This window comes from Rhyacophila brunnea, unplaced genomic scaffold (genome assembly GCF_057557595.1).
Source record: "Rhyacophila brunnea isolate RB1 unplaced genomic scaffold, BYU_Rbru_1.0 scaffold_23, whole genome shotgun sequence".
In the NCBI taxonomy this organism is placed as follows: domain Eukaryota; kingdom Metazoa; phylum Arthropoda; class Insecta; order Trichoptera; family Rhyacophilidae; genus Rhyacophila; species Rhyacophila brunnea.
The window spans coordinates 13465363-13478534 of record NW_028232893.1 but is presented as its reverse complement, the minus strand read 5'-3'; the positions used below and the strand labels follow the sequence as shown (position 1 = coordinate 13478534).

General features: G+C 36.2%; 2 protein-coding genes across 2 annotated transcripts in view; both read left to right on the top strand.

The window, feature by feature from the left end:
* The first annotated feature begins 2787 nt into the window (after positions 1-2787).
* Positions 2788-13172, top strand: part of Rnp4F (RNA-binding protein 4F) — a 28917-nt gene continuing 18532 nt past the window's right edge. The window contains exons 1-5 of the mRNA XM_085950310.1: positions 2788-2996; positions 8218-8345; positions 9638-9813; positions 10945-11119; positions 12392-12557. Coding sequence (XP_085806436.1) covers positions 2886-2996; positions 8218-8345; positions 9638-9813; positions 10945-11119; positions 12392-12557 — 756 coding nt within the window. The 5' untranslated portion in view covers positions 2788-2885. The remainder of the gene's footprint in view (positions 2997-8217; positions 8346-9637; positions 9814-10944; positions 11120-12391; positions 12558-13172) is intronic.
* On the top strand, positions 5276-6876 carry LOC147069559 (uncharacterized). The gene is made up of 2 exons (XM_085950311.1): positions 5276-5477; positions 5621-6876. The coding sequence occupies exons 1-2, from the start codon at positions 5276-5278 to the stop codon at positions 6859-6861; spliced, it is 1443 nt and encodes a 480-aa protein (XP_085806437.1). The 3' UTR covers positions 6862-6876.

Below are 13172 nucleotides of genomic sequence, written 5' to 3'. Positions count from 1 at the left end.
AAAATGATTCAATTTTATATGACGCTTTTTTCAAAAATGGGAACTTTTCTCTGTCCACTGTATTCCAAAAGTCCTCTGATATTAAGGATTTAAGCAAAATATCATTCTTAGGCTCCAAAATTTCTAATTCTAGTTCTTCTGTCTTACCTTGAACAAAATCTGCAATACATGCGGCCATTTCCATTACATTTATTTGGCAAATAAAAGGATTGATACAGAAGGAAACAATTGGCTCGATATCTGTAAACTGCAAAAATCTCTCTTCAAATTGTTTTTTTAAAACTTGCTTTAAAGATGCTTAATAAATAATGACCCGTTTAATTCATTGTTACCTAGCATTTTATTCATATGTGGGAAATGCACGAGAGAATTTTATTGATCTGCAGATGTGATATCTACAAATCCAATTTAGCTTTAAATGACTTCACAGAGCTTACCATTTCAGCTATGTTTTTGTCTTTCCCAGAATTCAATTTTTCCATGATGTCTGTGAGAAATCCCAAATCAATCAGCCAGCGAGAGTCAGCTAGTTCATCATAATTTTCCTTTTTATCGTTTATAAATGTTTTTATTTCTTCAATTAAACTCATAAATCTTGTAAGAACCTTTCCTTTACTGAGCCAACGTACTTCAGTATGCAGAATAAGATCATGTTTTTTATCTGCAGTATCTTCTAACAGGGCCTTGAAAAGTCGGTGTTGCAAAGGAGCTGCTCGAATAGAATTGATAATTTTTGTAACTATTTTCATAACGTGTTCAAATGGCAATATTTTACAACACAGAGGTTCCTGGTGGATAATACAGTGGTAGGACATAAAGTTTGAAAATGATTCATCCTTCTTGCAGAGGGCAATAAATCTTTTGTTTTTACCTACCATTGCTGGTGCCCCATCGGTGGTTATCGCAGACAGCTTGTGCAAAGGCATATTTATTGACTTGGCGTATGTTCTGAATGTATTATAAATATCCTCACCCCTTGTCTGTCCTTTCATAGGTAATATTTGCAACATATCCTCTTTTACTGTGAAGTTACTAAATACCATTCTCACCATAACTGCTAACTGTGCGGTGTCTGATATATCTGTTGACTCGTCAAATTGTAGCGAGAACCAGTCACATATTTCCAAGGCAGTCTTTAACTGAGTTTGTATGTCTGTTGAAATTGCATGTATTCTTCTTGTGACGGTGTTATTAAATTTGACAACTGTAAGTCTTGTATTGCTGAGTCAATCTCACGTTTGTTAGAAAATCCATCAAACAAACAATCGGCACCAGACAAAAATAGTTTTTTAAACAACTCACCATCAATGAAAGGTTTCTTCATGTTTGCGATCATTTGAGAAATTTTGAAAGACGCAATGGTGGCCTTTTTAGAATTTTCCACATGTCTAGTGAAAACAGTCTGTTGTGCAGTTAGGCGTAAAACCCACTTAACGCAGCGAGTGGGGCACTCGCGCAAAATTTCACAAGTGGCGCGTAAATCATCGAAAATACAACGTAATCAAATACGCCAGCGCACACTGGATTTGACGACGAATTGTGCCCGCCCGCCCCATGATTCACCTTTGTGTGGCTTCTCAGCGGCACGAATTAACGAAAATACAACGTAGTCCATTCATTGAACTCGGCAAGCAAAATCACGCTTCTGGAAGCGTCGTCGAGAGACGGGCGAGAAGGCATTATTTAATAACAGTGAACTCATTGTTTAGTTATTGCGTGTCCAATATTTCGCTGGTAGAATGATGTCATCGTGAATATTAATTACAAGCCCCGAGAAATTTAATAATATTTTTATTGCTTTGTTATGAGATACGCTGATAATAATGATAATTTTGTGCTTCTTGTGCCTCTTATTACATGGGTGAAGGGTAATGCGAGGGTGGGAGGGGGCCTACTTCGTAGTGAGCGCACCGAGCGCCGCTTTGGTGGGCTTTATGCCTTAGACTTGATTTTAGTTGACATATTTTTTTTTTCTTACTTCAGATTTAAGTGGATAATTCACATCAAAAGTGGCATGAATTGTCTGAAAGTATCGTTCAACATTATGTTTTTTCGGCACACAACAAACAGACGCATTTATTTTTCACATTAAAGAAACAATATGATTCCTCCGAGTCAGTGTTAAAATTATAGGTTCGTTGTCTTTTACTCGGTCCACTCATATTAGAACTATATAGAAGGAATATCAAAACTCCTAATTCGTGTTTCGTCAGACGAAGATGTCTCCTAGCTAGCTGTCGCGAACCGAACGGGCAGCAATCGCAATCACAATGACAACAACGCAGTTCCAGGCGGGGAATGCTATTTGCACATCACTCCTTGTACACGCCGAAAACCTGAACTGAGCCGATGATCGCTGAAGCAATCGGGACGGTACGAGCACGTGACTACTGTCACGTGCTTCGGCGTTCATCGGCTCAGTTCGTGGCGTTCGTTCACTTCGGGTTTTCTGCGTGTCTGTCAGTCTAGCCGCTAGCGTGAAAATTTTGTCTGTTTCGAATAGTGGCGTACAGATACGAATCGTTCCGCGGGCGCCATGGTGCCCGCGGGCAGGGGTTGGGAACCCCTGACCTTGTACATCAATGAAACGATAAAATATCCAATATTGTAATTGTTAATTTTTCACTTAAAACATGAAAATATAACACCGATAGATTAAAATTAGATACTCATTATTATCTGATAAATAAATTATTTTGATAAAAATTTACAAACCTGGGAAAAATTACAGATTGGTAGACGTGGATTTTTAGGGAAATATATTTTTAGTTGTCTGCAAACCCTGGTGCTTGTAAAAAGGGTATTGAATGCTGATGTAGTTGTGTAGTACGTTGGGCACCTTTGTAAATATTATTGAAAATTAAAAACATAATTAAGTAAACGCGATGGCCCGCGTTGAAAACGATACGTCGGACAGTGACGAAAGTGACGGAAAATTGAGCATCGACGGAGACGAGGCCGAGGCGAACAAAGATGTCGAAAAGGACGACAGCGATGTAAGTACGATCGTCATTGGAAACATTAACCTAGAAACTGATTTATTGGCTTAAACACAAAATTCGTCGACTGCATCGCGCTTCGATTTGGCCATGCCCGGAGATCACAGGGTATGGGTCGTTTTTGAAATCCGATTTCATGGGTAAATTCAACCAAATTCGTGATGCAAGACAAGATTGGACAAGATTTTGACATTTACGAATGTCATACGACGTAATAAACAATGGTTTATTTCTGTTTTCAAGCCCACGGATTCGGCATTTGGAAGTATAAACGGTTTTCCAAGTTATCTATTTACGTTTTAAAAGTCAAAAGATAACGATAATTCCAATAGCAATTTTCACGATTCCTTTGTGATGGTATAAATTGTACTATTTTTGACGTTGACCCTTGGAGGTACGTATTTTTATATAGGTCATAGTTTGTTACTAATTACGTTTCTAATGATTTTTAACGAACATGTTTCTTGCGATATTACCTTGAATTTGTATTTGAGTAATTGTTTCTATACATATTCATCCTAACTCAGCAACTGTGTGCTAGATAGAGGCTTTAACAGATTTTCATAGAATGACACACACATGTTGTCAAATCGGGTTTAGAAGAGGCAAAGAGTTTAGAATATATCTAGAAGAATATATATATATGAACTTTTTGTTATTGTATAATGATTTAATGTAGGTACTCCGATCATATAAAAAATACTTTGAAAAACAGCCTGTAATTCACATTTATTAATGTAACAATCAAAATGAACGTACGCTACACCAATATTTATACTATATAACTTACTTACTTACTTAATACCCCGTTTACACATGCATGGATTTACTGCTGACAGTACGTAGTATCGCGGCCATAACAAAAAAATGCACGTGTAAACACGTATTATCGTGTAAATTGCAAGATTGCATGCATGAATCAAAAAAGTTCAGAAGCTTCTGAATTTTTACGTGACAATTGGACCGTGGAATATCTGTGCCTGCGCAGTAGAGCGATAGTAACGAACCTGTCAGTAAAAAAATTAACACACCGCACAGAGACTCATTTTGAGGTTAACCGATTTTCACGACCTGTCATATTTGATATACCAAACAATGATAACATTGCGTCTCGCTTACTCTTGAAGAATGAGATTGGCGAGACAGTCAGCATTTTTACATGTAAACAGTTATTATCGCGATAGTTTAAAATACATACTATCGGTGCAAGTAAATCCATGGCCAATTGCACAATTGGCACAGTGGCGAGGGGTGGAGGTAGGCTGTTAAGATTCAATATAAATAGTGCACACTAAACTTTGTCAGTCACACTTATTTGTTTTTAAATAGTACAGTACTCTCTCAGTAATCCGCCACCACAAAAACCAGACAAGTGTCCAATTAGTGAAAGCGGCGGAGTATAGTGCATACATACAAAATATGGTAAATATTAAAACAGGTCTGTCATAAAAATAGTTTTTTTTTGAGAAATTTGTAGCTACTAGCAAATTACAGTTTTATTTATAATCAAAATCAAGTATTTACCAAATTATACATATTTATAAACTAAATTTATTATCTAAATATTAAACAATAAATCACTTGACACAACCAGTTGTTCAGTGAGGCAGATATCGTCGCCGTAGATGTCAAGGGAGTCAAGCCACACATTTGGCGAAAATGAGTTAAGTACACAAAAGCATTTTAAAACCATCAAAGATGCCGTGGTCAATGGATTTGAGCCACAAAAAGCCCTATGTATGAGTATTTTGTAAATTGCCAATAGACCTAGCACACATACATTAAAGTAGTCAATGACGACAAGCCGCATAAGTCTTTTGACTTCTGAATAATTTCACATGATTATGTGACTTAACGCTGTTGACCACTGGGACTTCCCGCTCAATCTGTGGCCCGGTACGCACGCCTCGGCTCACATTCGACAAAGATTTATAGTGTTGTCTTGCTCTAACTCAGCATAAGAAACAGAGAAAACTGAGTTTAGCGAGTCGGGTTATTCACGCCAGCACCTGTATCGTGTCATATTATTCATACTAACATTGCGGTTGGTTTATTTGGTGATCTTTTTTCTTTGGGTTTGCGACTGTAAGCATTTTTATTCAGTGTATTTAGTGTGATTGTTGTATTCAGTTGTGATTCAGTGAGAAAAGGTGCTAAATAATGAACTATTCACGTGGGAGACTAATGGTTGCAGCCGTTTTAAATTCTACTAATCAACATACCCGTAAAGGTAAGTGTCGATGAAATATTGAGCTAAAAACACTTACTAGTTAAAAATGTTGATTCAGGCTGCTTTGACAGCAATGAGTAATGTGTGCGCAAGCTGTATTAGTTTTATTTCTTTTACAGACTCTCACGGGAATGCCGTACAAGCTGGATGTGCAGACCTCGAGCTGAATATGCAAGCTCCGGACAAGATTGCTGGTCCAGCCATATATACAGAGCTCCAAAATGTCTCTCCAAGCACACACGTGGGAGGTCAATATTTTAATTTGTTGGTTATCAATAATTGTTGGTTTGATTAAAACCTGTGACCATCAGAGAGTCATTTGCTAATAACAAATTATTAATATTTATCTTGGTAGTTTCAAAGAAATAAACTACTTTGTTTTGTTTTACAGATTGGAACGTCAACCTGGCACCAACACTACTAGATTCAAATGAGTCATGCCAGCAGGAACCTGCATATTATCAACACAACATTAATGTTTCAGGAACTTATACTTCTGAAATAACCGAGAGCAACCATAGTAACAATCCTGTATCATCCATCCCCACTCCTACAGATCAGACTACAGATGATTTAAGTAGGAAACGCAAGCGAAACCCAAAAATGTGGAAGCGGAATTCACAAAAGATATTGAGAATGGCAGGCAGCGAATATCAAAGCAGATCCGGAAAAAAAATTCGAGCAAGGGCGATAAGAGAAGTTAACTGTAAGTGCCATTATAAATGCACATCCAAAATAGGAAAACCACAGCGGGAGCAAATGTTGGCCGACTATCTGAGTCTGGATTCCGAAAGAGCAAGATGGGCCTTCATTGGTAACAGTGTAAATCGTATCCCAGTGAAACGAAGGTACCATGGAGACTGCACCAAACGAGAGTATACCTTGCAATACTCTGTGATGTGTAATGAATTGAGAGCCCAAGTGTGCAAACAGTTCTTTTTGGCGACATATGACATCTCGAGCAAAAAAGTTGAAAATGCAATGAAAAAGTTGACTCCTTCAGGTGTCACTGATATAGATCGGAGAGGTCACAAAGAACCGCCCAACAAAAAACCAGAGGAAGTGAGGAACATAATCAGGGACCACATCAAATCGTTGCCCGTAGTTGCTTCCCATTACTGCCGGAGCAGCAGTAAGAGAAAATACTTGCCTTCTGGTTTGAGCGAGACTCGTATCTACATGGACTATGTAGAGTATTGCAAGGAGCATAATGTTGAACCAGAAAAGCACGGCTTCTACAAATCGATCTTTGTCACAGAATTTAACTACGGCTTTCACACTCCTAAAAAGGATCAGTGTGACTTTTGTACTCAGTACAAGAACAAGTCAGACGAAGAGAAGGCAAAAGACGAGGAGGAATACAAACTGCACTTGACTCGAAAAGAGGAAGCGAGAGAACACAAAAAAATCGACAAGGCCCAAGCTATGTGTGATCCAACAATTAGTTGCTTTACCATGGATCTGGAAAAAATATTGTTGACTCCAAGTTTGCAAGTAGGACAGTTGTATTATACCAAAAAGCTGAAAACCTACAATTTCACAGTGTATGACCTGGCTACTAGACAAGCGACGAACTACATGTGGCAACCTATCACGACTTCTATAAAAATTTGGAGCCTGAAGATCGTCTAACTCAGAAAAACAGCAGCTCAGAGAGCGATGGAGATGATTAAAATGTGTGTCTAGTTTTATTGTAACTTAATTGTAATTATATATTTTTTTCTTTTATTTTGTTAACTGTCAATTCATGGTGTAACTGCATTGTATTGTTGTTTTAATTTAATAAAACGCATTTTTTTTGTAGTACTTATTCCACTTTTAATCAATAAATTAGGACCGGTTTCGTCCGCCTCATAGGGACATTTTCAACTGAAATGAACAAGTTGAAAATGTCCCTCTGAGGCGGATGAAACCGGTCCTAATTTATTGATTAAAAATGGAATAAGTACTACAAAAAAAGCGTTTGATTAAATTAAAACAACAATGTAATTATATTTTTGAAAAGCTAACTTTTTGTTTAGAGACGACTATGTTCACATACTAAATGAAATCAGGTAGATTCTAGGTTAAGGTGGGCACCATAAAAGGTCAATAATAGACTTTTCTTTAGAGTATATCCACAAAATGTTAGTGCTTTGTCCACAAATTCTCAGTGTTCAACAGGCATCTACGTTCAAAGTATCTACGTTCAAAGTTTCACAATTCTATCTTTAAAAATAAAAAAGTTAAAACAAAAACTGTTCCTTTTTTTGTCACACAAAATCTTTGCGCGCCGATTTCTCAGCATTATGATTTTGTGGACTGGCTCCCTTGACATCTACGGCGACGATATTTTTGAATGGCTTAGGATTCCTGGCTTTCCCTATGACCAAAAGCTTCATTTTGTGTGTCCCGGTTGCATTGGAGCACGGCATAATAATTATTGTGATGCGGTCTTTGGGCACTTTCCTCCCAGGTACATTACTTTCTTCGCGATGAACGTACGTTTTACGAAAGAGAAGTTTGCAAAATAAACCCATCTCATCTGCGTTGTATACTTGTACACGACGGACTACCGAATTTGACAATCGAATACCGCCGAATTATAGAGCTTGATTTTGTGCTTTCAACTAGTAAAAATAACGGCGGATTATGGTAATTGTCGGATAGTTCAGCGGCGTATTGCTGAGTGTGTACTGTACTAAACTTAAATAAAAAAAAAATTTAACTCAAATTCCATTTGGTCGATAGTATTATTTTTTTATGTAATTTCAATTAAAATATACTACATTCTTAAATCTTGTATATAATTTTGATAAAAATAATAAAAATTCATCTTCGCCTGATTGTTTGTGGTGGTAAATTTTCCATCAAACCCATTTTTCAATCGCCAATAAAATTGTGGATTTGCAAGAATGTTAATTTTGAAGTTTTGAAGAAAATGGTAGTTTTGCTCAAAATTTCTTATATCATACTGCAAATCATTGTTCCTGAATTGATTTCTTGTAGGACGAGTCGATCACATCCGAGGATGAAGACGACAACAGTCTGGAGCTGAAGGTGTCCGCTGTTGAAGAAAGAATCTTGAAGAATCCATACATATATATGAATCACGTTGAATTGATATCTATTTTGCAGTGAGTATCTGAGTATCTCTAACAATTATTTTTATATTGCTCGGTATTTTGTGGCATACAAGCTGCATACTTCGACCGGCTTTTCCACAATTAGAAGTAAGATTTACTCCAGCTCAGCGGTGCCGACTCTATGGCACATGTGGCACAAATAGTCTTCGATGAAATCAATTTTATAGAATAAGAGAATATTGGCTGTTCTTCGTCACACTTGTAATATTGCGCTTGAGTCGGCCGGGCGGTCATCACAGTGGCGAAGACTCCATACTAGGCGATTATTTAAAGCCTACCTTCTTAAGAAAAATATTTTTTAATTTAACTTCATTCACTTCATTATTTTATGTTATATAAAAATAATTTATTTTGCCAACGAGAGATGTCGTATATGTAGGAATGTATTACAGTATTACACAGTTTACAAAACAACTGCAAAGGTATTAAAAAATATACCACAGCGCGCCGTAAATAAATAATAAACGCCGCGACGTCTCGACGTAAATAAATCTCCGATTATATGTGAAATAATTCTGAATTTTTTTCGTATGGACTTTCGAAAAAAAAAATTCGGTTAGGTACATGTTCAAACACGCACATTGACATCATTTTACTCCCTACTTCAATTATAGTTTGTCAATTTATGGCTACGGCCGTATGTTGTAGCTTAACCACTGGGGAATGCCAAAGGAAATGGCGTATTTCAAAAAAACACTACCTTATTCTTAGGTCAATAATTATTATAAAGCAATCATTATTCGTAGGATGTTTATCACACTTGAATGGTCAAAGACTTAGCTTATAATTAGTATCTTTAGAATGATCTTCAAATGTGTGAATCTTGCACATTTTTTGAATAATAAAATGCCTAATTCTTGTCAAAATTGGGATCACAGAGATTATCAATATAATTTTTTATCGTAAATATTTCACTATAATAATGTCGACATAAATTGTACTGATGCTTTTATAAATGCGTTTAAAAATTTATAAATGTAAAAAATCTTAACACCACTGTGTGCAGTGTACCACTGCACATGCATGTACTGAAATATGACTATATTCTAAAACATTAGAGCGAGAGGTTTAAAAGAATACTATTTTATGTAATAAAAATACTTTATGCAGTCATCAAATGTTTTAAATAAATATAAAGGATAATAAGGCTTCAAAATTATATAAATAGATTATCTACAACGTTTAAGGAATGTCCAGGATCATGCTTTGAAAATGCAATAAACGCTCCATTTTCACCTACGCTGAGCATGTCCACCCTTAATGATATTAAGTTTTTCTTTTAGACAACTGCAGAACCCATCCCGGCTTCGCAGTGCCTACGAACGACTGAGCAACCTCTGTCCGCTGGCTCCGAAGCAGTGGCTCTCTTGGCTGCAGCTCGAGGTCAGCGCTGCCTCCACTCCTGATGATAGGAAACAGCTGTACAAGCTTTTCGATATGGCGTTCGTAGATTGTTACTGTAAGATCGCAAATTAATCTATACTGTATGCCTGAATGTTTGATATTATGTATGTCATTGACGTAAATGGTCCGAAACGGCAGGAACCAGGGAACTGAAATTTTCGCTGGAGATTCCTTGGCTTATGTCTACGTTGACACACGTATTTTCAGTGAATGGTGTCATTCTGTTTATGAGATGTAGACATTTGAAGTTTCCATAAATTATCACGTGATTAAACAAAACACTAGAGATAACGATTCAATGCAATCAATCAGAAAATATGAATTTATTATTGTTTCTAATAATTTATATTCCTTTAGTAATGCATAACCTTGGTAACTGGACAACATATATTATATGTAGACATTATTCAATATCTCTCGAAGAAAATTTCTATTTAAATCCTTTATTCACCGTTAATCTTTACAGTTAAGTAACGATCGAAGATGACGATCTCAATATTACCGGGAATTGGAGAGGTGAGATCTTAAATGATAGGATATTTTCTCGGATTAGATTCTAATCAAACATGAATTGGGGCCTAAGTCATTTCATATAAATAGTTGTTTGTTTTATTCTTTGGCCATGAACCCATTTACTCCCGACAATTTTGTGTAGTTTTTTAAAAATCTCAATGGCAATGTAATGATGAAAAATAATGTTCAGGGAAAAGCTAAATAAGGAATTTGATGATGGGCTGATCGAAATATGTGTCTAATTTTTACATTATCCAATTAATCACTGATCAGACATTCACTTAGATCAAAAAAAAGGCGCATGCCTAGCAGAACGATAGTGGCAAATTTGCCGGAAGAAATACGAACCACAGTGCACAGAACATTTTGACGTTTACCGGTTATCTACGATCTTGTCAGAACCTGTCAAATAGCACCATACAATGACAATGTCACGTCTCGCTTGGATTGATGAGACAGTCAGCACTTTTACGTGTAAACAGTTATTATCGCTATAGTTTAAAATACACATTATCTGTGCCAGTAAATCCATGCACCTGTACAGGTGCTATTATATCGAATATATTAACTGCTAAGTATATTTGCATCAAAAGCATGTGTGTCTCTCTTCCCGTATCGTAAAGCAATCTTAATATTATTCAAGCCGATATGTTAATATATTCTCTTTCTATAGCCGCTTCAATTTACCTGGAATGGTGTGCCATGAGTATGGGGGGCAGCGACGGCGAAACGGATCCCCGGACGGTGATCGCACAAGCCCTGGAGGCTGCCGGATCCGATCCCATGGACGGCTCCATGATTTGGGACATGGCTAAAGAATTCGAACTGTCACATCTCTCACTACTCAGGTAAATGGAATATTTCATTTTTTTGAACTTCCTTAGTGTGCAACTTTATTTGTAAAATATCAATATACTCCTTGTGCGATAAACATCAAAGAATGATTGTATGATGTAATGATGTACCTGTCAGTCCAATGAATTTTGAGGATACGTCTATACAGCCACATCTTGAAACCCTCAGCTCTCCGTGACATCTCCTGGTTTAGCATCCATGTCTCCATGCGGTCCATGCGGGGCCCCAAAAGGTTTGCGAGAAGATAAAAATGTAACCAAGGCTAATACGTAAATTAGTAATTTTGCATTCAAATTGTGTTAATTTGTAGCAAGACATCTCACTTTTCTTTTCTGATTCTGAAATTTATTTGTCAGGATTGCACTGATTACAAGCCTAAAACAAGTTTTTTATATAATCAACCATAATTATTGAGAATATTTAGATGAACAATTCCAAAAATTGTTTTTCATACCTACTTATATTATACAATCAAATGTCAAAATCTTGTTTATACCCTGGTACCAACCTATTCACTGTTATTACAATGACGAATAGTAATATTTTTCGTTGAAATGGCCATTATTTAAGACGTAAGTAATATAATTATTTATCTTATTTACAAATACGCATATCAATTGAAATCTGGAATATGAGTTCTATACGAGTTGATTTCACATATCGCACCGTGAGTGTAAAACTAAGGCATCTGCAAAAGACATATTTTGGATATATTAGGGTTTGAAGTCTTCGTTTTGTTAGGAGAAATAGAGTTTCTAAAAAAAACCATAATATTTAGTTTATATCTACATTATATTGCATGTTCTTTCAGTTACTTCACTTGTACATTATCAAGTTCACGACTTTTACAGTTGTTTTGCATTTAATCTCGAAATTAAAAAATTTGCAGATGCCTTGGTTTTACACTCACGGTGCGATATGTAACATATTATTTTACGTTTTAGAAAAGTCTGTAAATTTTGAAAAGTGAATAAAATGTGAAAGCCTTGGGTGCACGGGTTTGGAAATGGATTTCATTAATCGGATCCAAATTATGTCGTAATAATATATTAAAATGATCCATTGTAATCTGATTGTAATATACAAAATAGCATTTACAATGTTCTCCGTAATAAGTGCAAAATAACGTACTGTAGTACACTCTTTTGAAATGTGCAATTAAATTATAATACCCTTTTATTATTTCCAAATATCTAGACCACATTGGTATATTTACGACTTGTTTATTTCTCAAAGCTTTAAACTGTCCTAATGGTAATTTGCAGCGCCACATCAGACGATTATCCCATCCAGGTGATGAGGATCTTCGACCTGTTCAGCAACCAGTTGTCGCGCCCGCTCCTGCAGCCCGATAAGACCATCGAGGAGTTCAGATCCTTTGCCGAGTCCATGCAGGCTTACATTCCAGACACAGAAGATGTAGTTAAGAAGGTAACTCTTCTGTATGTAAATCATTGTGACTAAAAGATCCTCATTATGTATCTATATTCTGCCGAACACATGGCTAAAGGTATCGAAATCCCAATACATAGTGTCTTAACCATTGAGTAGGGGATCTTACTCTTCCATGTCGGATGAAGCTCTTGAAGGTGTTGAAGATGGATATTATTATGAAAATGAAGATAAAAAAATGAATTATTTGTAGCAAATTTACACACTAGTTTATCACCTGCGTTTGTCAAAAACCTCAACATAATTTTAGATTCTCTTCAGTAATATTTAATAAAATATTATGCAGATATTGCCAAGATAAACCCTGTTGAAGATGTTGAAAACCTCCTATTGAGATAGAGCCTAAATGGAAAAAAGGACCACTGGTTGGTCCTTCACACACATACACCTTTGGCTTTTCTTAGATGCAGCCGTATCAAGGACTGCACTGTTAATTGTCATGTCAATATTATGAATCTGTCAACCTTTTCTCTCCTTTAGAGCTCTCGTAAAGTCACGTCCATTTATAACATAATACATATATTTTTTTTTTTTTCAAAATTTTAATATTTTTCCCCTATACATTTCATATTTCGTAATTCGAATTTTTTTTCG